This window comes from Carya illinoinensis, chromosome 2 (genome assembly GCF_018687715.1).
Source record: "Carya illinoinensis cultivar Pawnee chromosome 2, C.illinoinensisPawnee_v1, whole genome shotgun sequence".
In the NCBI taxonomy this organism is placed as follows: Eukaryota; Viridiplantae; Streptophyta; class Magnoliopsida; order Fagales; family Juglandaceae; genus Carya; species Carya illinoinensis.
This window is the reverse complement of record NC_056753.1, coordinates 35620440-35646542: the sequence shown is the minus strand read 5'-3', so window position 1 is coordinate 35646542 and position 26103 is coordinate 35620440. Positions and strand designations below refer to the sequence as shown.

General features: G+C 35.8%; 5 protein-coding genes and 1 pseudogene across 9 annotated transcripts; 5 read left to right on the top strand and 1 right to left on the bottom strand.

Annotated features, from left to right (window-relative positions):
• The first annotated feature begins 297 nt into the window (after positions 1-297).
• On the top strand, positions 298-2537 carry LOC122301382 (WAT1-related protein At2g39510-like). The gene is made up of 7 exons (XM_043112678.1): positions 298-539; positions 666-728; positions 864-980; positions 1081-1321; positions 1400-1561; positions 1701-1852; positions 2030-2537. Exons 1-7 carry the CDS (start codon positions 340-342, stop codon positions 2223-2225), a joined length of 1131 nt encoding a protein of 376 aa, XP_042968612.1. The 5' UTR covers positions 298-339; the 3' UTR covers positions 2226-2537.
• Positions 2538-4830: 2293 nt separating this feature from the next.
• Positions 4831-6260, top strand: LOC122301924 (WAT1-related protein At2g39510-like). Its single transcript, XM_043113273.1, has 4 exons — positions 4831-4888; positions 5410-5501; positions 5849-5988; positions 6140-6260. Exons 1-4 carry the CDS (start codon positions 4831-4833, stop codon positions 6258-6260), a joined length of 411 nt encoding a protein of 136 aa, XP_042969207.1.
• A 511-nt stretch (positions 6261-6771) lies between these two features.
• On the top strand, positions 6772-7730 carry LOC122301923 (annotated as a pseudogene).
• A 1764-nt stretch (positions 7731-9494) lies between these two features.
• Positions 9495-15100, bottom strand: LOC122301380. 5 transcript variants are annotated; one of them, XM_043112675.1, is made up of 7 exons: positions 14938-15100; positions 14474-14635; positions 10628-12028; positions 10452-10520; positions 10157-10355; positions 9891-9992; positions 9529-9728 (listed from the first exon to the last, which is right to left on the bottom strand). In XM_043112675.1, the coding sequence occupies exons 2-6, from the start codon at positions 14474-14476 to the stop codon at positions 9922-9924; spliced, it is 1743 nt and encodes a 580-aa protein (XP_042968609.1). In that variant the 5' UTR covers positions 14477-14635; positions 14938-15100; the 3' UTR covers positions 9529-9728; positions 9891-9921. The 5 variants fall into 5 exon arrangements, with proteins under 5 accessions (XP_042968610.1, XP_042968611.1, XP_042968609.1 ...); XM_043112673.1 differs by having other exon boundaries at positions 9529-9992; XM_043112674.1 differs by lacking the exon at positions 14938-15100 and adding an exon at positions 14748-14929 and having other exon boundaries at positions 9529-9992.
• Positions 15101-17656: 2556 nt separating this feature from the next.
• On the top strand, positions 17657-18553 carry LOC122295524 (zinc finger protein ZAT11-like). The gene has a single exon (XM_043104564.1). It carries the CDS (start codon positions 17803-17805, stop codon positions 18379-18381), a length of 579 nt encoding a protein of 192 aa, XP_042960498.1. The 5' UTR covers positions 17657-17802; the 3' UTR covers positions 18382-18553.
• A 4909-nt stretch (positions 18554-23462) lies between these two features.
• LOC122301922 (ethylene-responsive transcription factor 5-like) lies at positions 23463-24771 on the top strand. Its single transcript, XM_043113272.1, has 2 exons — positions 23463-23536; positions 24198-24771. Exons 1-2 carry the CDS (start codon positions 23463-23465, stop codon positions 24769-24771), a joined length of 648 nt encoding a protein of 215 aa, XP_042969206.1.
• Positions 24772-26103: the final 1332 nt, after the last annotated feature.

The window sequence follows — 26103 nt, the reverse complement described above, 5'->3', positions numbered from 1 at the left end:
AATACAATTAATTTAACGACCCACCAATCCACCACATTATCAGCATGGACATGTTACGTGGTGCACTGGCTCTCCCCTCCCTTAGTCAGCAATGATAGTGCTTCATAATTTAAGAGGAAATGATTGCTGGTTTTGAGGTTGTGGTGAAGTGAGTTTTTTCTTTGACAGGTGGTATTTTAGTTGGATTCGAAAAGCAAAGCGTATTGAGATTGATTTCATTTATTATGATATATAAGAACGAAAGAGAGAGAGAGAAAGAGAGAGTGTATATAAGGTTAGCTTTCTACTTCATTTTGCTCAGAAGTTCTTTACATTACATGTAATAGAATTACTTGCAAAATGTCTATGGAGTCCATTTCTCAATTGCGTAACAAAGTGAAGCCTTTTCTGGCTGCAATTCTGCTGCAATTTGGCTATGCAGGGCTGTCCATTATTTCCAAGTTTGCTTTAAACCGGGGAATGAGCCCACATGTATTGGTAGTTTACCGGCACGCCGTTGCCACTGTCGTCGTTGCTCCTTTCGCTATTGTCTTGGACAGGTCTCTCTCTCTCTTCCCTTCTTATTGTTTATATGTATGTCAATTCTTTGCTCAAAAAGTTATACGTTGAACGCGATTAAAAAAAGAAGATACTAATCACATCGATCAACTACTTATTACGTACAGGAAAGTAAGGACAAAGTTGACCTTCTCTCTCTTTGCTAAGATTGTGTTGCTCGGCTTATTGGAGTAAGAATCTTGACCATTGAGCAACATGCAGCCTTGGGCCTTAAACTCCAAACAATTATCTTGTTATTAATATCACGTAGCATCATTTGTTCTGGTGGCCGGATCTCAATTAAGCTTTCGTTTTCCCCTTTTCAGACCTGTAATAGACCAGAACTTGTTCTATACCGGGATGAAGTATACTACAGCAACTTTTACATCTGCTATGTGCAATGTTCTTCCTGCCTTTGCATTTTTAATGGCTTGGGTTTGTGGGTACGTAACTCTCTTTAGTTCCTTACACATGCATCAATACAGCTTGCAACCATACATTGTATATTAAATACGGGCTGCTTAAATTTGAATGCTTTTGCAGGCTTGAGAAAGTGTATATTAAGAGACTGCATAGCCAGGCAAAGGTGATGGGGACTATAGTGACAGTTGGAGGGGCAATGTTTATGACTCTGTTTAAAGGAACTATGTTGAATTTGCCCTGGACAAATCTGGGAAATGCTCATGAAACATCTACAAGTTCTGTAAACAAGCAAGATCCCATCAAAGGTGCTCTCATGATTATATCAGGCTGTGTCTGCTGGTCTGGTTTCATCATTCTTCAAGTAAGATTTCCCGATCAACATGAATTTTAACTTACAAGTAGATGCCCGTATAGTAAGATGCAATTGTTGCTTTTGTAGGCAATTACCCTGAAATCATATCCTGCAGAGCTTTCCTTGACAGCTTTGATATGCTTGATGGGCTCTCTGGAAGGTAGTATACTGGCCCTTGTAATGGAATGGGGCAACCCCTCGGCCTGGTCAATTCACTTGAATGTTAAGCTCTTAGCTTGTGTATACAGTGTGAGGAGATCTAAATTTATTTACTTTTTTTGCTTTTTCTTTGAACTTTAGATGTCTTTTCCTACTTGCAATGCTTATGAAATGTTGGCAGCTGGCTCTTGGACTAGCCTTACTCATGATAAGGGAAGTTTTTATGCAGGGCGTGGTATGTTCAGGATTTGCTTATTACATTCAAGCAGTGATAATGAAGGAAAGAGGACCTGTTTTTGTGACTGCTTTTAGTCCCCTAACCATGATTCTAGTTGCAATTATGGGATCCTTCATTCTATCCGAAACGTTATACTTGGGAAGGTGCGCAATGATCTGATCTCTTCCAGTGCCCACAGAAAAAGTGCAAGCGATTTTTACCAATTAATGATTTGGTTAATTAACTTATATGATATATTAGGGAAACGATTACGAAAGTAGAGAGAAAATATTCTATGTATATCGACTATGGACTTACACAGGTAACTGAACTATTATTAGGGTTATTGGAGCGGTCGTCATTGTTGTTGGCCTGTATCTGGTTTTATGGGGCAAAAGCAAGGATCAAGGTGACCAAACCATGTCAGAGAGCAATAAGGTACTACCAACAACCCAAAATGCGGCTATCATGGAAGAGATCAGCATAAAGACTACTTCAAATCAAGAATTTGTGGCAATCGATGGATCTAAACTCTAAAGTTCTTTTTTCACACTTCCGGCCAGTAACGTAACTCTGCAACTCATATGTGTTTGTGTACGTGCATATATATATATAGCATTAATAATTTAATACGTGCTTGATCAGCCTCTAGGCATGAAATGGATAGCTCAAGTACACAGCCTGGTCGATCGTGTTTTAGGAGTACTATATATGCATATGAGGAACGGTACAAGCTTCCTACTTATCGACCTATATATAAACTGAGTTATTCTGTGAGAATATTATTGTATATTATTATATAATATCCTTTTGAACAACCTAATAATGAAAGAAAAGCTTATTTTGATATCATTTTTTTTTATGACTCCTTTTACAACTTTGTTCTAAGCGGATGGTTATTCAAAACTTAAAAATATAATATATTATTTTTTAATATTAGCAGCTTATTATTTATATATATATATATATATTTATGTATACATGCCACGCGGCAAGTAGATCGTCTTTTCACACAAAAACATTACATTTTTAAAAGATTGGCGTGAGAAAATTAATGACAGCTTTGATCTTCGCCGCAATGGATGTTAATTCCCTTAACTAATTCCGCGCGCATTGTAGTACTGTTATGAACATGGCAATGCCGGCCCACATACTCACAGCAATTGCCGTCATGCATATATGTCGCATGCATCATGTTGCATGTCGATCGATCTCTTATAATAAACGACAATGTACTTATCATATGATCATCACGTCATTCGACACGCACTTAAGTCCTAATGTTTGAGGATGATCCGTTGACGTTGCTCTCTCAAATATGAAATATAAGTATACGCTTGAGGTCGAAATTAATTTCTAATGATCTGAGATCTCCAATTCCAACTGCATGCGGTTTGCAGTTTGGTCACCAGTGGTCCTAATTTTCACAATCAATATTCACTAATCCACCTTACTTATGGAGAGAATAATATCCCGGAAGTGCTTCATTTTATTAAAAGAAAATATTGAGAGCAGTCACTATTCACCATTCTACACTATACACTTTATAAAAAATATCCATATACCCTATGAAAAGCGTCTCTACATTTTATAAAAAGCTATAAGTGTGTGGTGTGAAAATGAATCATCGCTGATACATAGTAAATTCATTTTATTAAACACTATCGATCCGTCTCCCAATATAGTTCAATATCTCTTTTTTATGGTTATCTCACGTGACTTTAAATAAAAGAACTCTTTTGTCGTGAAAAAAGATAAGATTAAGTTATATATATATATATTTATATGAAAAATTTTATTCATCATTTCCATACACCATGTTTTTTTTTTCTTTTTTTTTTTATCAAATGTTTGATATATGGATAATGAGTAGAAGAATTCAATTAGTTTACGAAGAATAAACCTAAAAAAATTTTAAAAAAAATTTAAAACATAAAAAAATAAAATAACAAAAATTAATTATTATATATATATATATATTTGACACATTATTTATGACACAAACTGACGTGATGACATTGTATATGACACTTTATCACGTAAACAATAGTTCATGAATTGATATGAATAATTTAGAAATTACCAATCATACCCAAAGAAGTCATATATAATATATAGCTGATCTTGACGCAGACTGGTGTGAGTTTGACTGTTTATACCCAAGACAGTCTTGACTTTCTTTGATCTCTGTGAGCTACAACTAGTACTATTTGCTCTGAGTCATCAAATCCACGACAATCGTGGACCTCCGTGGAAATTCTGAATATCATGGGTCTGATCGACTTGATGATCATCTACGTCTTGATCTTGTCATAGCTAGGTCACAGAGATCCACGGTGGGTAATTATTTAATATTATATTATATCATCATGAGATAATAATTTTGATTAAAAGGACAATAAATAATATAAAATTAATATATGTCAAAACTGTCATATATCATAATTACTACTTCAAAACAGCTTATTTATTATCAGTTAATTATTTATTTAAAAAATAGTTATTTTCAGTTAAAATAATTATATTCTCTTTACAAATAATTATTTTTATCGTAAATAATTAATTAAATCATTAAAGATATCCCAGATATATAATTAATTAGCAGCTACAATAATTAAAAATGGAAATAAAAGTGGATACTGGAATTTCTATGTCCAAACTAAAAGGCAACAACGCAATCACTTCCACGGGAACACTCAACACATGATTAATTAATGAGTAATATTATGTACAGTTATGTAATGTGTAAGTATATATCAATCGTTTTGAAAAATAATGAGATATATTAGTATTAAAAAATTAATTTTTTTTATGTAAATCTTTACACATGTTTATTCATTTTTTTAAAAATAATTGCACATGCAATACTTGTACACTCAACTGCAATTATCATTTCTCTTCATTAATTTTGTGAAATGCCTCAACAAACATGCATTTATAGGTCCAGTACAATTCATGCATGCATGTATGGCAATATAAGATAAGATAATTATGAAGAAATTTGACCTAGCTACTTAATTACGGCCACTTTGTAAATACGTACCTATATATTTTGGTAAACCTGATTAATTATCAGCTAACATTTAATCAAAGACATGTGCCAATTAATTATTAATTACTCACTGTTGATCCAGTCGTGACGATGTTTCCTCGGCCTCTGATTGAGAAATTTACGTTCCATATTGGGAGATCAGGAGAGTGTGAGTTATATATATGTGTGTGTGTGTATATATATATATATAACTTCCGAAATACCGACTACTCTTTGCATGCATAGTAAAAGAAGGTCGATCTGAAAATGGATTTCTTCCCAATTAATTCTAAATGAAAATCTGCTTGCAATCTTTAACTAAGCAAAATATTTAATCAAGATCCGCGTGAAATCTAGCCAAGGCAGTCCTAAATCTCCAAGAAATTAATGTAACCCGCGCGTGATCTACACGTGATTAATTATATTTTGTTTTTTTCAACATTCGGGAGTGTTTATTCTAAGTACTAAAACGTTATATATATAAAGAATGTTTATTAATCCGTGGGTGTACAAAACTCTTTATATAAGTTACTGCATATATCGATCCTGAACTTTTTTTTGTAAAAGCATTATAAGCTTTTCAAGGGGACGTAAGACGAAAATGATTACGTACTATGGAGTCTCTCATTCGCTTATTTTTCCGGGTAAAGGTATATTTTATTGTGATTCTTTTGCAGTTTGGAAATGCAGGGGTGGCCATTATTGCCAAGTTCGCTTTAAACCAGGGGATGAGCCATTACGTCATGGTAGCCTACAGGATGGCCATTGCCACTGTTGTTACGGTAATATCTCTCTCTCTCTCTCTCTCTCTCTCTCTCTCTCTCTCTATATCTTAGTTTGAATTGTTTGCATTGCAATATTTCTCTTAGTCCGAACAAAAACTTTAATTCTTCGCCATCTATTTGCATCTTTCACGTTATTTAAAAAAATGAAGATCTCCTTGATATACTGACATGCACGTACGTATCCAATATATAGGAAATTAATCAAGGCCAAGGGTGACCTTCTCCATCTTACTCAAGGCAATGTTGCTGGGCTCCTTTAAGGAAGAATCTTAGGCCTGTATCGAGCTCGAATATTAATTGGATTCTCAAGTTAGTTTGATCATCGAAGGATATTTATTCATTAGGGTTTAGATGTTTCTCTATACAGGCCTGTGCTTGACCAGTGCCTACACTATATTGGGATGACATATACCAATTCCTCTTTCCCGTCTTCTATGTACAATATCCTTCCTGCAGTTGCATTTTTAATGGCTTCGATGTTTGGGTAAGTTTGAACTCAGCTTTAACATGCATGTATGTGCCTGTATGCAAGTGAAATAAAAGAAAAGAGAAATATAACGTACTAATTAATGCTGCATGGAAAGTGACATAATTTTTCCATGACATAATTTTTGTGGATGGTACTAAATCTGTAGGCTTGAAAGGGTCAATATTAGGGAACTGCATAGCCAGGCAAAGATATTGGGAACCATTGTGGTGGTCGGCGGGGCAATGTCAATGACTCTAATACAGGGAAGCGAGCTAAATCTTCCATAGACAAAAGGAAGAAACCAGTACGCTTATTATCAATCTTCTAGTGCTGCCGCAAAAAAGCACGATCTCAAGAAGGGTGCTATACTGATCATAACATCTTGTTTCTCCTGGAGTTGCTTCATCATTCTGCAATTAATTATATATATCATTCTCAATTCAAAATGTTATCGAACTCTCCAAGTTCTACGCATCTACAAAATATCGAAATTTTGGATCAAAATGCAGCTAACTTTTATCCCTTTTCTTTTTCTTTCGATCGCATCCATTGTAGGCGTGTACACTAGGATCATATCCTGCCCAGCTCTCCCTCACAGCTTTGACATGTAGAGAAATGATATTTACTGTAGTTGTACAAGCGGCGTGCAGTCACTTTGAAAAAAATGAATTAATATGAGACTTACATGAAAAAAAAACTAACTTTTTAATCGTGAACTCCACTCTTTTTCAAAACGATTGTACAGCATTTATAATTCTACGACTGTATATAACATTACCCTTGACATGTATTTCGGGCATGGTTGAAGCCATCGCAGTGGGCTTGGCATTTGAAAGGGGCAATAATGCTGCAGTCTGGGCGATACAATTTGATTTCAAATTATTAGCCTGTCTTTATGGAGTAAGAAATTCTAACTTTGAGTACTATTAAAAGATCATTTGAATTGGAAATCCATGTGTTAAGTTTTCTCGTCGTTTCAGATTTCAGACAAAAGGATCATGTCTGATGCCCTACATAATTAATATAAGTACTGATCAGTACTTCAAAGTTGTATGTTTCGGGTTATTTTGTATGTTTATTCTGACTGATGATGAATGCTTCTCATGTATGTATTGCAGGGAATACTTTCTGGGGTAGCGTATTATATAACGGAAGTGGTAACGAAGGAAAGGGGACCGGTTTTTTTTTTTTTTTCCTGCTTTTAATCCTCTGAGCACGACCGTTATTGCAATTTTTGGCTCATTTGTATTACCAGAGGCATTGTATTTGGGAAGGTTAGAATTCAGATCAATGTAAATGTTACCTTTCCATTATCGATAGATATACTATAACTTTTTCAAAAAATAAGAAGTAGATCAATTTTCCTAACATTTAACACAACGTCTACCAATATATACCTTCAAAATTATATGAACGTAAAGAACAATAATGCAGCATTTTCTTTTAGTTCTTCTACTTGTAAATTGTGGTTTATCTACCGGATTTCAAATAGAATTTTATTTTCCTTTTTTACGTTTTAGATCATGAAGTGGGCAAAAGGTTATAAATGAATATTTTCACTACGGCATTGCAGGGTTGTTGGAGCTGTAATTCTTGTGATCGGCCTGTATCTAGTTCTATGGGGTAAGAGGGGAGATCAACCTGCATCTAATTCAGACACCGATGCGACAGCACCAAATGAACTACAAATGGCCACTGTACTTACTCAAGATCAGTTTGGGGACTTCAAGTTCAAATCATACTGCCATCAATGGTAGCAGCTGCAGCGCAGTACCCACTGATGAAACTGTTTAAAGGAACCTTAAATAACATGTATAATTGCTTAGAATTAATTTGGATTTTATTTTATAATAGGTTCCAGGCTGCATGCATCCTAAAAATGCTGCATCTTTTTGTTGCAAGCATGGTAGTACTGCATCATCGGCCTTGAATTCTTTTCCTTCTTGATTTCTGAAATAAGATGAGAATATCATATGATCAAGTGTGAAAAGTATATTTTCTTGTCCTTCCACAGGCTTTAATAATTAAGCTGTAAGATCACTTCCACGAATCTAATATTCTCAGTACGTTTACCAACTTTAAAGCCAAAAATCAAGCCAAATAGCTTCTCGAGCGCAGCCGCAGGGCGAATTCTCTACACACTGGCGTGGTCAAGTCAGGTAAATGGGATCCTTAAATAGGTTTGTGGGAAACAAAGAAGTTGAGTACGGATATATACGTTCAACCTTATTCCTCAAATTATTAACATTCAATAATATTTGAAACAGGATCTGATTTTTATTTATTTTTTCTTTAATTACTCAATTGTGGAGTATCAGTTTCTTCTGTTCACGGAAACCCTTTTACTGCTTTAATTTTGAAATTAAAAATTTTGGGAATAGGTCTAGTATTAACATATATACGGTCAAAATATAGTATCATTTTGGAGAAAACATGACTTTTCTAGACCAAGGAATGGTACCCGGCATTTATGCGGATGCCAAAGATTAAGGCCTCAATTGATTATACAGATAAAATGAGATAAAAATTAAAAAGTAAATAAAATATTATTAAAATATTTTTTTAATATTATTTTTATTTTAAGATTTAAAAAAATTAAATTATTTAATATATTTTACGTGAGAGTTTAAAAAAATTAAGATAAAATAAGATGGTTTGTATAATCAAGCCGGGCCAAAGACGAGAAAGCATTACTCATAAACCGAAAGCAAGCGTACGAATGTGGAGGAAGACAAGAATGGGGCGAAAACGCCGCCTGGCTCTCAGTCCACTCATTAGACCCACTAGACTTGTACAAGAACACGTATCAAAATTACTCAGAGAAAAACCTCTTCCTCCTCTCACTATTAACTTGAGTAAAAATTTATCAAATAGAGAAGAGAACTGTGTGACAGAGACAATGTTACGATCCCACGTCGACTAGACTAAGTATGGGATTGGTTGGTGATTTATAAGTCCATAAGCACCTCTCTATTGCAAGCCGGTTTTCAAGGATGAGTTCTGCCTAGTGAGTCCATAACAGGTCACCTATAAATATAGAGCGGCACCCAGTTCACACCTTGGACCCACCAGACTTTGCCAAGAGAAGTATAAAAATTACTCGAACTCGAGACGATAAAGAAGAAGAAACTCAAAGCTCTATACGATTGGGCTTGAATTACTACAATTTTATCAGGCTTTTGATTTATACAGGGTTTTCTCGACTCTTCCACATAGGATGAGAAAGTACCAACCAAGACAGACAATACTAGACCTGAGATCGAATGAACTTCACTATTCAATAGGCAACAAAAAGAAACACTATTTTACTTTGGGTCCTATAATAGCCAAAGTATAGGTTTGGGCCAAAACCACCTCACCCTGGTCATTTGTTGAATATAATCAATATATATTGGCCATTAAAGGATAAAAGCAGCAAACTTGAGCTTAATTTGGCCAGATGGGACGTGCACCTTTCCAATCTATAATAAGAAAATGCAGTCAGGGTTGCTCGCAATCTTCAACGAGCAGAAAACACCAGATGATTAAACTTGGCACATTTCCAAGATATGCATGTTCCCAAAAGTTTCGCCTTTCTAACATCTGCAGTTTAATGCTTCTGAGTTTCTATCACTCCCAAAAGGGCCAAGTAGCACAACTTTGACCAAAACACCTAACTACCTCATTGCTCAAAGACAGAATCTTTTGCGACCACGACTCACCCAGGGAAAGGCACTCTTGGTGCTTCACACATCCAAAATTGCTAAATCTACAATCTAAAATACAATCCAAAAATAAAATTAAGATTTACAGCTAGATAAAGTAGAAAATCCATTATATTTATAAACACCCGTTTGGCCAAACTATTAAAATCCCAAACGGAGCCTATATGTTCTATAGGTTGTATGCTGCTATGCACAGATCACATATTCACCAACCTCAAAATCGTCAGAAAGCAAGGTTTTCATCTCAGCAAGGCATGATAACATCATCCTTTCCATAGATACGCTGAAGTTCACGGGTGGCAGCTTGATATGATGCTGAGGACAAAAGAAGACAAAAAAGAAAACATATGAGAGAGACTACCATATATTTAACGTCACCTAGTTAAGTAATAGGTGAAGTAGAGACAATGTAGACGGAGAATAGCCATCTTCCTGGTTTGATGCTAAACCAGTCGCCAGAGTTGTAAATTGTGAATTACCTTTCCAGATCCGGAAATTCTTCTGATTAATTGGAGAACCCGTCACATTTTGAATAGCATCAAACAGAATCTCCTGGGAAGTGCTCTTCAGCTCTTGAACAACAGCATAGATGGTCTTTCCATTCTCAAAGTAAATATGATTATTTGGGTGTTTGGTCTTGCAACCAGCATGACGCTCAAACTCATAAGCATTAAGAGACTGCATGATGCAATAAAAAATACCAGCTTGGTTATTAAGCTGAGATCGAGCAGTCCTTAGTTGCCTTTTTGCAGAAAATTAATATGAGGTGCTTACCTTGGAGAGATTACAGTTGTCGCAGGAACACAAATACCCAGTTCCCTTAATAAGTCCTTTAAGATTTTTCTTCCGAACATAAAATTTAAACATACGTAAAAAATTAAAATCAAGAGGTCCAGAAAGTTAAATCAGCATTCCAAATATGGACAAGTCACCTGAAAGAACAAATATACCTCTCGCGACCAGGAAACATACTTCACAGGCACCCCATCAAACATACCAGTTGATAACAAACTTTTGACGTTTGAAGGGAAGTTGTTCGGAGGAGCCTTCTTAGTTGTTTTTGGCTCCTTATTCCTTGGGTTGGCATCAGGTTTAGAAGTAGGTTCCGGAGCATCATTGACAACTGGTTCACCATTGGACTCAACCAGATCCTTCTGGCCAGATATTTCTGAAGCTTGAGCTGAGGTCTGACTACCCATGAACAAATCATAGCTACTAATCATCCCGCCCAGGGGATTTGTCTCAGGTTCATCACAAAGACCTCCAAAAGATATGGTACTGCTCTCACCCTTATTGAAGTTGTGACCCATAGATAAAGCACTGGAATGCCCTTTGACATAGGAAGTACCCATTGATACAATGTTGGCATCGGCTTTGTCATAGGTAGGACCCATCGATATTATGTGATTATTCCCCTTATTGTAGGAAGGAGCCATTGACATAAAACTCTCGTCAGTTTTACTATACGTTGGGCCCACTGTAATGAAATTTTCATGCCCCTTGGCATAGGAGGCACCCAATGACATGACACTTGCATCTCCCTTTTCATACGACTGACCCATGGATGTAAAATTTCCATCACCCTTATCAAATGGCTGACCCATGGATAACATGCTATTATCTGTCTTGCCATACTTGTGAGCGATTGTTATGAAGTTGCCATCCCCTTTATTGAAGGTGTGACCAATTGACATGAAATTGTTATCTACCTTACTGAAGCTGGGGCCAATTGAATTAGTATTCTCATTGCCATTACTGTATGCAGCCCCCAATGACATGACATTTTCATCATTCTTATTATAGGAGGTACTCATAGAAATGCCAGTGTTATCAGCCCTGCTGTAAGTGTGTCCCAAAGATTCAGGCACGACATTGTCAGAGTTAACTTCATTGACTCTGACTTTCCTTATTCCACCGAAGTTCAGACATGATGCTGGATCTTCAATGGCATGAGACCTAGACAAACTAACCGAAGGATCTTTTCCATACTGATTCTCAAAAACTTTTATTCCCATATCCATACTTCCACTTTCAACGGAAGGAATATTTCTATCAACAAGATTGACAGTCCGTAGAGGCTCAGATCCAAATAGGCGGTCAGTGAACTGCCCTGGAACAGACTGGAATCCAGAAGTGTTATCCCATGGAAAAACATTCATTTGTGGAACTCCTGAAACTTGTTTTCCGTTCAGAGCTTCTAAAGCCTGCTTCTTGTTATTGAATAGATCTGGTCCACCAGCATCCATAAACCACTGATGACCCCGCTTCGGTTCAATTCTGGAGGAATTATCGCAGCCCATCTCTCCATCAGTTAGACACCCAGCATCTCTGGGAGTCCAAATGCTTTTGTGCTGAAAAGATTTCCAATAAAAACAGCTTCAAAAGGTTGATTTAGAATATACAATATTAAGGAAGACAAATTAGATTCAGGGTGGTCCGCAACAATAGATTAGATAATAGTCACTTTTCAATACATTCATATCCACCCTTGTTCATCCAGAGTTTATCTATAAAGGCTATATTGAGACCCTCAAGTTCCCACCAGAGATGGTCTTCTAACACAGCCATATAAATTAATATTTTTTAGGACTGAATAAGTTTTAGAAAAGCCATCCCTAACAAAATTTGAAAAGAAGATATTGGGAAGAAATGTGTTGAAAATGCCAACTCCATGCTTTGCCTCATAACCATGAGATTGCTCATAAACTTCACCAAGAATTGGATCAAATTAACCAAGTTATATTCCAAAGCAAAAATCGTCAAAAAGTTACCTACCTGATGTACAACTGACTTGAAGGAAAACACTTTTTGCATGGTACTTAATAAATTTGTCTTCCAAAGCTTTAGTTGTGATACCGCATATGATAAGAATAAGGGTTAGGTAATGTATGGGATCCCACATTGCTTGGGAATGAAAAGTTCTTGCTCTTTTTAATGTTCCAATGGGGCTCAAATTGTATCATTGACTAGTCCTTTTGAAGTATAGGCCATGTGATTTAGGTCTCCCATTGGAGCGTTACAAATGGTATCAGAGCTTATCCTAACTAGAAATGTAGGACTTGAGCTGTGCCACCTATGGAGGAAAGGCCCAACGAGGACGTCGGGAATTTAAGCGGGGGAGATTGTGATACCTCATATGATAAAGATAAGGATAGGTGGTATATGAGATCCCACATTACTTGGAAATAAGAAGTTCTTACTCTTTATAAAGTTCCAATGGGGTTTCAATTGTATCATTGACTAGTCCTTTTGGAGTATAGACCATGTGGTTTGGGCCTTCCACTGGGGAGTGTTACATTAGCCTATTCAAAACCTCAAGGCTGCTTAAAATCCAGCATAAGAGCACCCCGAAATCCTAATCATAAGCATAGTTTGTTGCAATATTTTTCAAAACATAAAACACATTTGACACGAGGCATAAACACAAGGCATAAGTTGCTTTTTATGAAAAAAAAAAAAAAGAAGAAGCTGTTTGGCATAAAACAGGGAAAACATAATCCAGATCTTGACAATTCTGAGAAAAATATTTGGAGTCCATTGACCTCACAGACACCTTCAAATCATATAGCTCCCAATGAGCTACAGTTTCCAATCACCACATTAAAATTTAGTTCAAAACTCCACTTGCCAAGGATTTTAGATAAATTTGCCACTAGATTTTTGCCCCATAAATCTGTGAGATGAATTTTAGTTAGCCTAACTTATGGGTAGTAATCTCTTGAATGAATTCTTTGAATTAACTACATCACTCATTTCCTCTTTATTATTATATATAATAGATATGCAAACAAATTTTCATATGCAATTTTATGGCAATGGAATCTTTCTAAGCACAAAAGAATGCCCAAGGGAAATGTCTATATGGAATCAATGATAGAACCCTATATATATATATATATATATATATTTTTTTTTTCTAATTGGCACTGAGTGTCCGGAAACAAAGTCTTGACTAATCTTGGGGGTGCATAGGCCATCGGCAAGGAGTTTTTGCAAATGCACTTAGGGTAATTCAAGGCGAAATTCACCGGTCCACTGGCCCCTAGAAATTGTTTGCACCCAATGGTTCAAATCTTAGACCTAGAGGGAGCATAACACCAAGACCAAGGCTCTTATCACTTGAGCCAACTCTTGGGGGTTATAAAACCCTTGTTAGCCATTCCAGTTGATCATATGCCACAAAAAGCACCACATCCCTTTTTTTTAGGTACGAACAGGACCACATTGTCACTCTCAACAAATCATTTAATTTAGTCCATCAAAATTGAAACTAAATTTAAAACAGCTCTTTATGAATGGATACAAGGAAGCATTTCATTACTTACATCATCTACTGGTATGCTAATTTACGAGTATAAAGACCATCCTATGCAGACTGGTAATAATTTTTTTTATAATGTATATAAAATCATTAGCTGGTCATTGATACCGAATGAAAAATCAGCCTCATTTTTTTAGATAAATAACATTAAAAGAAGACGAGAAATCTCAAGATTGAACATTTAAATAAACTGGGGATTCAACCGATGTATACAAAAATGCCCTGAGCACATAAAAGTAATTGATTCTACACAAAGGAACGCGCATTTTAAATAATAAACATGTCTAAAATGTTCAAACCATATGAAAGAGGAAAAAGAGGAAAAATCATGAAATACAAAACATGTAGCACCATACTAGACAGAGCCAAAGAAAACCTCTTAAGCGCGAAAATCAGATACAGGGTACTCCCGAAGGACCTACGATTATAACAAATCATTCGCATAGAAAAGCTTCAATTAGAGTTCCGAGCCTACCATTTTGTGATCCCGGCCAGAGCAGGATTCACTAAGTCAGGCCACTCTCACAAAACTCGAACTAGCTTCTAGCGTCCAAACCACTTTACCTTTTACTACGCCGCTTTGCCCATAAAACCCGCAAAGCACGCAAAGCCCGGCTCAAAACCTTGCTGATTCTATCTGCACACAACGGCAAAACCCAATACTTTACAAAAATCCAAACCCAAAAAATCCAGCATCGATCACGTACGACATGCAGCCAGTGATCCAGAGAGATTATAAAAACACGCACCGTTTCGGAGATATTTAAATCTCAAAGTGACCGAAGTGATTTTTCCAGAAACCTATTATACTATTCATACACATGTACATGCGTGCATATGTATGTGTGTTTGTGTGGGTGTGTATTTGCACACAAGATATGGCCATGGAGGCGAAACCCTAAAATTTCAAGAAATGAGAGGGTCCCGGAGCGTAAGTACCTCCACAGGAAGTTGGCCGGAACGCTCGCCGGAGATGTTTCCCGGCAGCGACAGGCCGGAGATAGAAAAGATGGAGTAGAAGAAAAATAGACTTTTTGGGAGCTATATCTGAGCTTGTGCTTTAACTGTGACGCGAGAGATTCTATGGAGCTGTATACCATTGCCATAAATGGTTGGGTTCATCCGGACCGTACCCATCCGATTCTGTGGGGCCACAAGTGTGGTTTTATGGGTTAGGGTATTTCTGGGAATTTGACAGAAAGATCATGGCCGTTCAAGGTCTAGCTATATTGGGCCCTTAGCCTTGGTTTTTGAGACTGAAAAAGCCCATACATTTTAGCAAGAGACCGACAAGCAGCCCCAGCCCAAGTTGAGAAAAAATTGGAATGCCGAAAAGCATACAAAGTTACCTCGAAGCATGGGATGAACTTTAGCAACCGCGCGTTACTATCTGGGCTAAGGTGAATGTACTCTGTACCCAATAAGAGTAATCGAAGGGCTAACCATGTTGGCATTTTGTATATTCTTAGTTCTTCACTCGTTTAGTTATACAATTCGAATAAGATAAGAGAAAATGAGATATTTTAATAAAAATTTATTATAATATAATTTTTTAATATAATTTTTATTTAAAGATTTGAAAAAGTTAAATTATTTATTATATTTTGTGTGAGAATTTAAAAAAATATAATGATGAGATGAGATAGTTTAAGTTTTGGTAAATATTTTTGTTCAAAATTATACTTCGAGTATTTTTTATTTTATTTTTACTTAGTACTCAAAGAAGTCACTATTAATAAAATTGTAAATATTTTTTAATTTTTTTCAATTAAAAATGTTGAAAAAATATTTAAAAAAGTAATAATTAAAAAAAAAAAAAATTGAACTAGCGGTCTACAGTACGCCCAGCTAGCACCATCCTTAATTTTAGGCATTAGATCATAGTTTCACCTAATGTTTTGATAATATTAATCTTAAAAGGCAGCCCTATGCAGTATGTACGTGTGTACATATCAATAACATATGATGTGGCTCCTTTATCCATTCCAAAGCAATTACCAGCAAGGATATTGTCAATATATATGTATGTACACGCATATACAAAGACGACCATGGAAGTTTAGCTAGTTAGAATCAAACATTGACCAAAAGCGAAGAGGGGAAATATAATTACCAAGTACGTAGTACTGCAGCTAGCTTGTAGCATGCTGCAGCAACGTCAGCTAGCACAAGGAGTAGTGCTATAATCGGATAGACTCTGTGGAGGCTTCTAATTAATGGAAGTCATTTGGGGACGAAGAAAAATAAAAACAATTGAAAACTAAGTAGTACTTAATTTATTAATTAATGCAATATTGGAAGTTTCATAAGGTGCATAAGAGTGGAATAATTGACTCGCCGCGCACAGACTGCAGTAGTTCATATAAATAGGATGCATATATACTGCATACATACGTGTATGCCGCATGCAAAGTCGTCTTGTTGAACAACCTTGCAACTATAATTAATTAATGTTAGTTGAATTGTAGCACTACATGATGAGAATAGAAAATCAAATACGTACCAAGGCAATTGCATTTTTCAACTTATTGGCAAATCAAAGTCGTCCTCTCTAAACTAATATTGTTCACATGATGAGAAATTATTATATATGTATATCTGTATCTATATCTAACCACCCACGATGGCAACTCCAATATTCATGTTGATTTGTCTATCCACCCACGATGGCATGCAACTCCAATATTCATGTTGATTTGTCTATTCAAAAGGGATAAACTTTATGGTACGTACAAATCTAGAAGTAATATATATATAAGTACTCGTTTCGGCAGGCCAAGTGTATATATAATACATGTGGTGGACATTGATGGTCCACCTTAATTAATTATAAGAAGGTGACAATTAATATAGGCATATTGTACAGTTGCCCACTGATTTCGAGACACGGAACTAGAACATTTTACACGGTACGCCAAGCTTTCCAACTCCTTTTCATGATTCAACATCGACATTAATATTATTATGGGTGAAAAGTACTGAAAAACGTTTAAGTATATAGATATATATATATATAATAAATTAATTTCACTCGCTAGCTACGTATACCACACATAAATATATATATAATATTTAATTATCATTCATTCATCGTTAGAATAATCTATTTGACATGTAATTTATAAGTTGAATTTCTAGATGCAAGATCGATCCAAATAATTAATACGTGTAAATTGGATATATATAAGATATACTCTGTAGAAAATTATAACATAACTGGGAGCTGAATGGTACTTTGAATAGAAAGTCTGATCGTGACGTCCGGCTCGTGCGAATAATTTCCGCTACTAACTGATCACGATGCTAGCTGGTACTGCAGCTTCCGCTTTCATACCCGGGATTAAGTAAGTGAAATCCGATTCTTCTAGAAGTTGAAGATTCTTGGAAAGGCTCATCAACTCGACCGGGCTCGCCAATGGAGACTCCTTCTTTGGTTCATTGGCTCAGCAATGAGGTCATGCTTACGTGCCCATGGCGGCACTTTCACACTGAAGCTAGCATTCACCCCGGATGTACTTAACTTTCCCATCGCTAGCTCTTCTTGCCTTATTGTACAAGTAAGATAGTAAGGTAATTAGTGGCGTTATTCCAAAATTTCAACTTTACAAAAGAAAAGTCACAGTCCCCAACTACGAACCCACCAAGCCTATAAGTATCATAACCCTAGAGACAGCCTAAGTTTCATTCAGATTTTCCTTCAAACAAATCCTAACTCTTCTTTCACGCTAAAACCCTATTCACAAAGTGCGTACCAGCTCCCTTTACCCTTCACAACCTGCTGATTTCCCAATCTCTAGTGTGGCCATGAAAAGAAGCACAACAGAAAGAGAGCTTGATAGCATGACCATGGCGAACTGCTTGATGCTGCTCTCTCGTGGGGGTGAAATTTCCATGGACGCTTTCTCTGACTCTAGTACTCCTAGCCGTGTGTTTGAGTGCAAGACATGTAATCGGCAATTCCAATCGTTCCAAGCGCTTGGTGGTCACCGAGCAAGCCACAAGAAGCCAAGGTTGATCATGGGAGGAGACGAAAGTCTTGATTCACAGTCGTATGGCTCCCCAACCAAACCCAAAACCCACGAGTGCTCTATCTGCGGCCTAGAGTTTGCGATAGGGCAGGCTTTGGGTGGTCACATGAGGAGGCATAGGACAAGTACCTTAACTACTGATCATATTCAAAACCAAGTCCCTTTCAACCTCAAACAAAACCTGCAGCAGGCTCCTGATCTAGGTCGTACTAATTCTTCACAAGTACGTATCGGGAAGAAAACGAGTACAAGTCGGAGAGTCTTGTTTCTGGATCTGAACTTGACACCCTTTGAGAATGACTTGGAGTATCTAAGGCTTGGGAAGGCAGCACCCATGGTTGATTGTTTCTTGTAATTATTAATATTATTAAGCTTGCGTATAAGCCATGTGGTAGGCGATCGACTACTGTGGTTTCTTAATTCGATCCCCTTTCTTCGATCTCTTCTTTTTTGAACAGTACTGTACGTACGAATATATATTTGTTCATTTATTATACTAGAATACAACTCAGAGGTATTTTGATCTATATTTATTCAACTTTTTACATTCTTACATGAATACACATGTTCTTCTATACATATACTGCATTCATTTAATATCAGAAACTAAAGATTCCTTATATATATATATATATATAGCAGAATAAATACAGCATATTCAAATGGCCGGAGAAACATGATAAACAGATGGCAGGTCTTCGATCCACAGTTATCACCTATACATGTTAATTGTAGCACTAGAACATACATACACTGAATCTAGAGTTAGAGGGAGGAAGCGAGGGGCCGGTTACGGTTTAGACGTACGTTCCAACAAATAGACCACTCTCCGCCTGGCAGGTGGAAAAATATAAATTTAAGGAAATTTTGATTGGTATAAATATTCTCTATTCAAATGTATATAATATATATATACTCATAATTAGGATTAATTGATGATCAATCCTAGCTTATATTAATTTGGCATATATACTTAAATATATATATACAGTGGCGGAACCACATGATGTACATCATGCCCCCCCCCCCCAAAAAAATTTATGAAAAATTAAAATATACTCTAATTTTTAATCATAATTTTACAAATATAGAAAATGGCCCTCCAAAAAAATTTATGATCTTTGTATACTCTATAAAATTTTAATATACTTAGAAATATTGTCTCTTCAATTTTTTTCCTATAGTTTCAAAATTTTGTTAATTACTATATATTATTTATTTTCAAGAGTGTGGTCTCACCAAATTAAATCAAAACTAAGTTTAGGAGAAATAATAAACTTGTTAATATGGATCCCGAAATTTTTTGTTATACAATATTAGACTTCTTAATTTGGAATCTAAAGTAAAAATATAAGAAAAATCATTTAAAGTTGGTGATCTATATGAAAAATAGTTGAGAGGTTTTACCTTCTAGACTTCATTGAGCAAGAAAAATCTTATTTAAGCTCTCTATTATAGTATAATATGCTTGATGTGACATGACAATATCTAGAAGTTACATGAAATTTAATAAACTAGCTTATATATATACTAGAATGAAATATTAGATAACATTATAAAAGATCACTTGATAGTTTATACGAAATAAATAAATTCTAAATATTTTATTATAAAAATAATAATAGATGAATATTATTTCATAAAATATTATCATCAAAAATTTGAAACATATATTAAACTGTTTTATTTTTAGAATTTTATTTCTATGTGTATATTGGAAATTATTGAGATCTAATTTTATATATATTTATATTTTTATATTTTTTAAATTTTAATGTATTGCACACTAAAATATTTGGCCTCCCCTCAAAAAAATTCCTGGATCCGCCAGAATATTTTAATTTATTATTCAATGTCACGCGCGTATATATCATGATCAAATTGATCAATTTTGTTTAATTATAATGTGACAGTAGACTAATTTAATGACTATATATCACCCCATTAAAATTACAAAACAAGAAGATGGGGCACCGGACTTTGATCATGATGTAATGTACGTAAGCAATATTAACTTGAGTAATACTAAATATCATATCAATTCTCATCATCTTCTTATCATCTCATTATACGATATTAGATGATTAGAGATGTAACATCATGAGATGATGAGAAAATAAATAATTTGTTACTTCTTGTAGTAGTAGTACTACGTGGTATAGTCTACTGTCGACCACGACACAGCTTCCACGTAAAGATCAGGCAATTTTTCCCCAAGTCATGACTAGCTAGATATATAGTACTCGTATACATTAATTATAAAAGCGCGTACGTATAGTATACATTAATATATAGTACTCGAATTTTCTAGCTAGCAAAATATCCGAAAATGGCATTTTAATAATAATAATAAATTATATATTTCTAATTCATACGATTTGTTTCTACAAGATGATCTGTTTAAATTGATATGTAGGAAATTATTATATCAACACTTTGATGTAACGTATGATGGACAAAAACTCAGAGTCTTTATCACTGTCATCGTCATTAATTAATTATAAGCTCATCAGCTAGCTTCACCACCACCGTCATGGACGTCATTTATAACCTAATACGAGCATAAAGCAAAGAGATAGCTATTAATTAATGTATTATACTGTTATTAATACTTATGGGTAGACTAAGGCGATCCTCTATATATATATATATATATATAGAAAAAAAATATTTTAGCTACAAAAAGATTACACAAAAATAAATTTACAAATTGATATGACTTGATGTAGTACGTCAAATTGTAAAGTTACTTTTATTACAAATCAGATTTAATGGATTATATGAAAACATATCAATATGTAAGTTTGTTTTGCATAATCTCTTTATGTCTATAGCAGTTCTTATATATATACACATATATATAACTGGAAAATTAGCTAGCCATATTTTGTAAAAAAGTAAAATCCTCATTATTATCATTTTGAGTTTTGCTACGTACAAGCAAAGTCACGCACTAATCTGCGTACTAATACTGATTTATTTATATTTAAAATTTAAATTAACACTATTTTTAATAAAATTTATTTTTTAACTAATTACAATAAAGTAATACATATATTAGTATACAATTATTCTTACAACCAGATTTTCCCTATCATTTTTGTACCGCATGAGTACTAAATATATATATCTGGTCTCATCTTTTGAGTGGTTGTAACAAACCGATAGAAAAATCTAAAAAAGTAAAATTAATATCCTATGATAGTACTGATCGGATCTCAATATCCTATCACATATATAATATTATAATGTCATTAAATATTAATATTTATTTGAATAATATTTGTATATAAACATTAATTTTAAGAGAAATGGTTTGTGCAGTCGACAAATGCAGTCGGCGTACAGTCACTTTAAAAAAAATAAATTAATATGGGATCTATATGAAAAAAAAATTATTTTTATAACTTTTTTTATTCATTCTGTACAACCATGAAAAAAAAATATTTTTATAATTTTTTTTTATTTATTCCGTACAACCGACTGCATACCGACTGCATTTGCTAGCTGCGTGTAGCAAAACCTTAATTTTAATGATATATGTAGCTAGGCCGATTCTGATTATGAGAACATCACGTTAAGATCATCATGAGTATTAATTAATAATTTTTCAAATTATATATATATTAACCAGAGAATGATATATGGGAATGCTTTTAGGTTAATGTGTGTGAACTCAAATTAATATTAATAATGTAGCTAGCTGTTATAATACAGGTATTAGTCGCGCTTGTTTTTATTTTCTTTTTTGGAGCTTGTGGGTCTGATCATCGATCTATAGTACGTCCTAAATTCTGCATATATACCAAAAAAGTCGCGGTATCATACCCAACAAACAAGACGTTTATTTTCTTCTATGTATCATGTATAATAGATCAGGATGAATAATAAATCTTCAGCCACGACGCTTCCATGGAAATTAAGGGTCATCAGGTAAGTGGTCATCATGATGACATGATGTTAAGGGCCGGGAAAAGAATTTCCAGCTTAATTAGGTAGCTAGGTTGTCTAAGACGAAATAATTCTCTTTTACAATACGTAATAACATCTAATTTTGAGTTTCCATAACACAGAATATTTCTGGATAACCATACCCCCTTCACTTTAATTTAAAGCTGTACTCCTGATCAGCTTGCACATGAAATATGGGTGTCATGTCATGTGCATTATATAAGTATATATATACATATTATATATCTCAGAATTGAAGTCAGAAGGAAACGGTAAAAGTCAGAATTATATACATATGTACTAGCCACCATGAATCAGCTATCGTAAGATTAAGATATGCTCCCACTTGCTGCTAGTGTCAAACGGTGTAGGTGGGGGCCGGATCAGTCATGTTGACTTGGGATTGTATGACAAGAGGTCCAAGATAGTTAGTTAATTGTATGAACCAGCTGGCCGATCGAGCTCATCCGGCATCACCTGCATCTAGATTCTTTCTGGGGTTGGCGCGCGTACGTAGGACTAATATGTATATGGAAGTATGGAACCGATCGAGATGTTTTCAAAGGCTGCTAATTATAAATTTTGTAAACAGCTGGTGAATTAAGCTGGCGATCTGGATCAGTTCTTTGATTAACCACTAGTACTGTTTGGCCGTTCTTGGTCAGTCAACTAATAAATCAGATTTTTTCTAAAGGGTAATGGGCGCTATTCTGCCGACCAACAGTGACAGTTGGGCTAGTTACATATGCTAAATGCTATTTTTTTAAAGTTTTTTCCTCTCTTTTTCATTTTTTTAAACATATTTAAATATTTAAAAAAATAAAAAATACACCCATACACTAATATTTACTTTTCTAATCATTAAATAAAAAAATTAAAATACATGAACAATCAAAAGAAAAAGATAAATTCAGGGGATACAGTAACAATTTTCCTTTTCTAGAATACACGTGGATGGAGTTAGCTAAACAGTTGGTCCAAGCATGCAGCAGCCTAAGTATTTGGGTCTAACATCATTTGCAATATATAATATTATTAATTAATTAAGACGTATTCCTGGAATCATGTACAGTTCTTTGATTAACCGCTACTGTTGAATTTGGACGTTCCTGGTCAAGCTAATTAAAGCAGGTAATTAATTGACTTCTCCATCATCGTCATGATCACTGTTTGGTTTTATGCTGGCTGATATATGGTTACAAGTGTGTGGAAAATATATGGTTACAAGTGTGTGGAAAATACATTAGGCACTCATGCATCTCTCTCTGTCTCTTTCTTCTTGTGGGTGTCATGCACTTGATTTTTTTTTTTTTTTTTTTTTGTTTGTGTGTGTGTGTGTGTGTTTTTTTTTTTGGGGGGGGGGGGGACTGAGGCTTGCAAAATATACTGTGTATTCTCACGTTTGAAAAAAATATTTTTTTTACGGGTTTAAACGTCGTCGGTGTGGAAGGAAATAAAAAGTATTGATGCTGTCTTCTCTAAAGAATGAGTCATTGGCCTGATATCGCTCCATCTGGACGTGCTGGAACCGCAGTACTCCCTGTATCTCTCTGTCTCGGGTTTGTATTCTTTTATCGGGTTTGTGTTTAAATTGTGCTATAGAAGTCAAGAAAATTAAGGTGTAAAAGATGGTACCCTCTCAGAAATGCTAAAGCGACACATGGAGCTCTCCATGAGGTTCTTGACAGTGGTTTTTTTTTTTTTTTTTTTTTAAATTTAATAATTAAGAAAATATTTTTTAATGATATTGTAATTTTTTTAAAAATAATATTTAAAAACGTTAAAAATATGTATATATGCATGTATACGTGATCATTATGTTTGGGGAATCTCAAACTAGGGCTGTGCAAATTTCTGAGATTTCCGACTCCGCTTCGAATTCAACTCCGACGGAGTCGGAGTTCTCGGAATTCGGAGTCGGAGTCGGAGTCCGGAGGCCTTGTTGACTCCGAACTCCGACTATTTATACCTTATATATATATTATATATTGTATTATGAATATTACGTAGTCAGGTAGCTCAATGGTTGAGGCTCGGTTTTGTTTCTCCGGATCCTATGTTCGAATCCCCTCATGCACCATTACACATTTTGCAACTATTTTTTTTAGGAAAACCTTAAACGACGTCGTTTTTAATAGGATATAATTTCATCTCTAACCGGCTAACCCTACACAGTTCTGCTCCTCTCTAATTGTTTGACTCTGAAAGCTAATCCAACAGTTGTAAAAGTGAGGAGCACGTCACCCCTACTTTGATCTCGTCCTCCCAATCAACCCGTAATTGCTTCGCATTCGAATCAAAACCGCAAACAAATCGTACCAAACCCTCGCTAGAGATCTCGCTTCCGAGCAAAAGCAACGCCAAGTGGATCCAAATCGGCAATCCAAATGCGAGTCTCGAAACCAAAAAGCACTACAGAGGGGTCCGACGAAGGCCTTGGGGAAAGTACACGGCGGAGATCCGAGACCCTAATCGACGCGGCTCTCGTGTATGGCTCGGGACCTTCGACACAGCTATAGAAGCCGCCAAGGCCTACGACCAAGCCGCATTCAAGCTCCGTGGTTCGAAAGCGATCCTCAACTTCCCACTCGAGGTCGGGAACTCGGATACAACCCCGGAGTTTGGCGAGAGAAAACGACGTCGTGAGGAGGAGGAAGTGAAGGTAGCGGTCGTCAAGAAGGAGAGGTCGACGGAATCGAAGGATACGACCGGTACTTCTTCCACGGATGTCCCATTAACGCCGTCTAGTTGGAAGGCGGTATGGGACGGTGATCTTCAAGGGATTTTTAGCTAGGGATTATGGAGATGTATGCTAAGGCGGAGGTCGGACCCCAGCCATCGGAATTCCGATCGGAAGCCATCGGAATTCCGATCGGAGTTCCTAACTCCGAACTCCGATCGGAGTCGAACTCCGACTCCTCGTCGGAGTCGGAGTCGGAGTGAACTTCCGGTTCCGACTCCAGTCGGAGTCGGAGGTCGGAAATGGCAATTCCGACTCCGTCGGAGTCGGAGCCCAGGCCTGTCTCAAACCATCCAAGTCATGACTCTGAGTACTGAAGGCCAGGACGTACGGATTTACTAGGGAACTGCAAATTAGCATGCTTCCACAATTATTTTATTTTCCTCGATGGATCTGATCACCAAGAACCTGGGAATGGATTGCCATGTTATTTTCCATATATCATTGCTCCCACTTGCATGCGCGCACTGACAACATAGCTACCAGCTAGCTAGGGGGCTGCTTCTTAGGAAAACTAAACTTCCTATAGCTATCATAATCTCAATCCCTTGTTTGTAGCAAAACAGCAGAATCTGCAAGTATTAATACTCCGTTAAGTGCATGCTATGCACGCGAAATTCCGACGTATTTATCATTTCAGTATTCTAGAATGATAAATGCTACACATGCAGGCTTGCTTTTGTGATATCTCTAGTGGGAAATTTGATCTTTTTCTTAAGATAATTATGTGGAATGTTATAGAGATATGGTCATTCAGAATACCATATCCGAAAAGTCAGACCATATACAAGAACCGTGTAGTAGGTAATCCAAGAAAACTCCAAATATGGAATTAAATATGAGATGCATGAGTTTAAACTCATGCCAACCACATCCTTACGATCACCAGTACTGGGTAGCACCCAAAGGTTTTGTCATTTACCTAACTACAGATCGTTATCAGTTTCACAAAGCATTAATCTAGAAAATGACTTTGGTTAATTTAAGGACTTTTAATCAACCACCACCAAAATATTGCTTTTCTTATAACAAGTAAAGGATGACTCAATTTCCATCATCTTCAGTGTTTTGATTAAGACTACCAAACTTCTGCTTGAAGGAGTCCTGCCTCTGCAATCACGTCATGTACCCGATCGAGCACTCACCCACACACGAATTCCCCTCAATTTCCTTCACCAGTACTTGAATGGATGTGTAATATATATGGATGTGTAATTCTTATCTTCATGTGTAACGAAAGGCATTGGTTGGGGAATGTATGATAATTAATTTTACCTGGAGAGCAGTGGCCAAGGCAATGTGAAAAGAAGTAAACCAGAACTTCTCGTCCCTGAGCATATTCTTCGGCTTCTTTTTCCGGGGAGTGGGGAAGGTGCGGCTAATTTT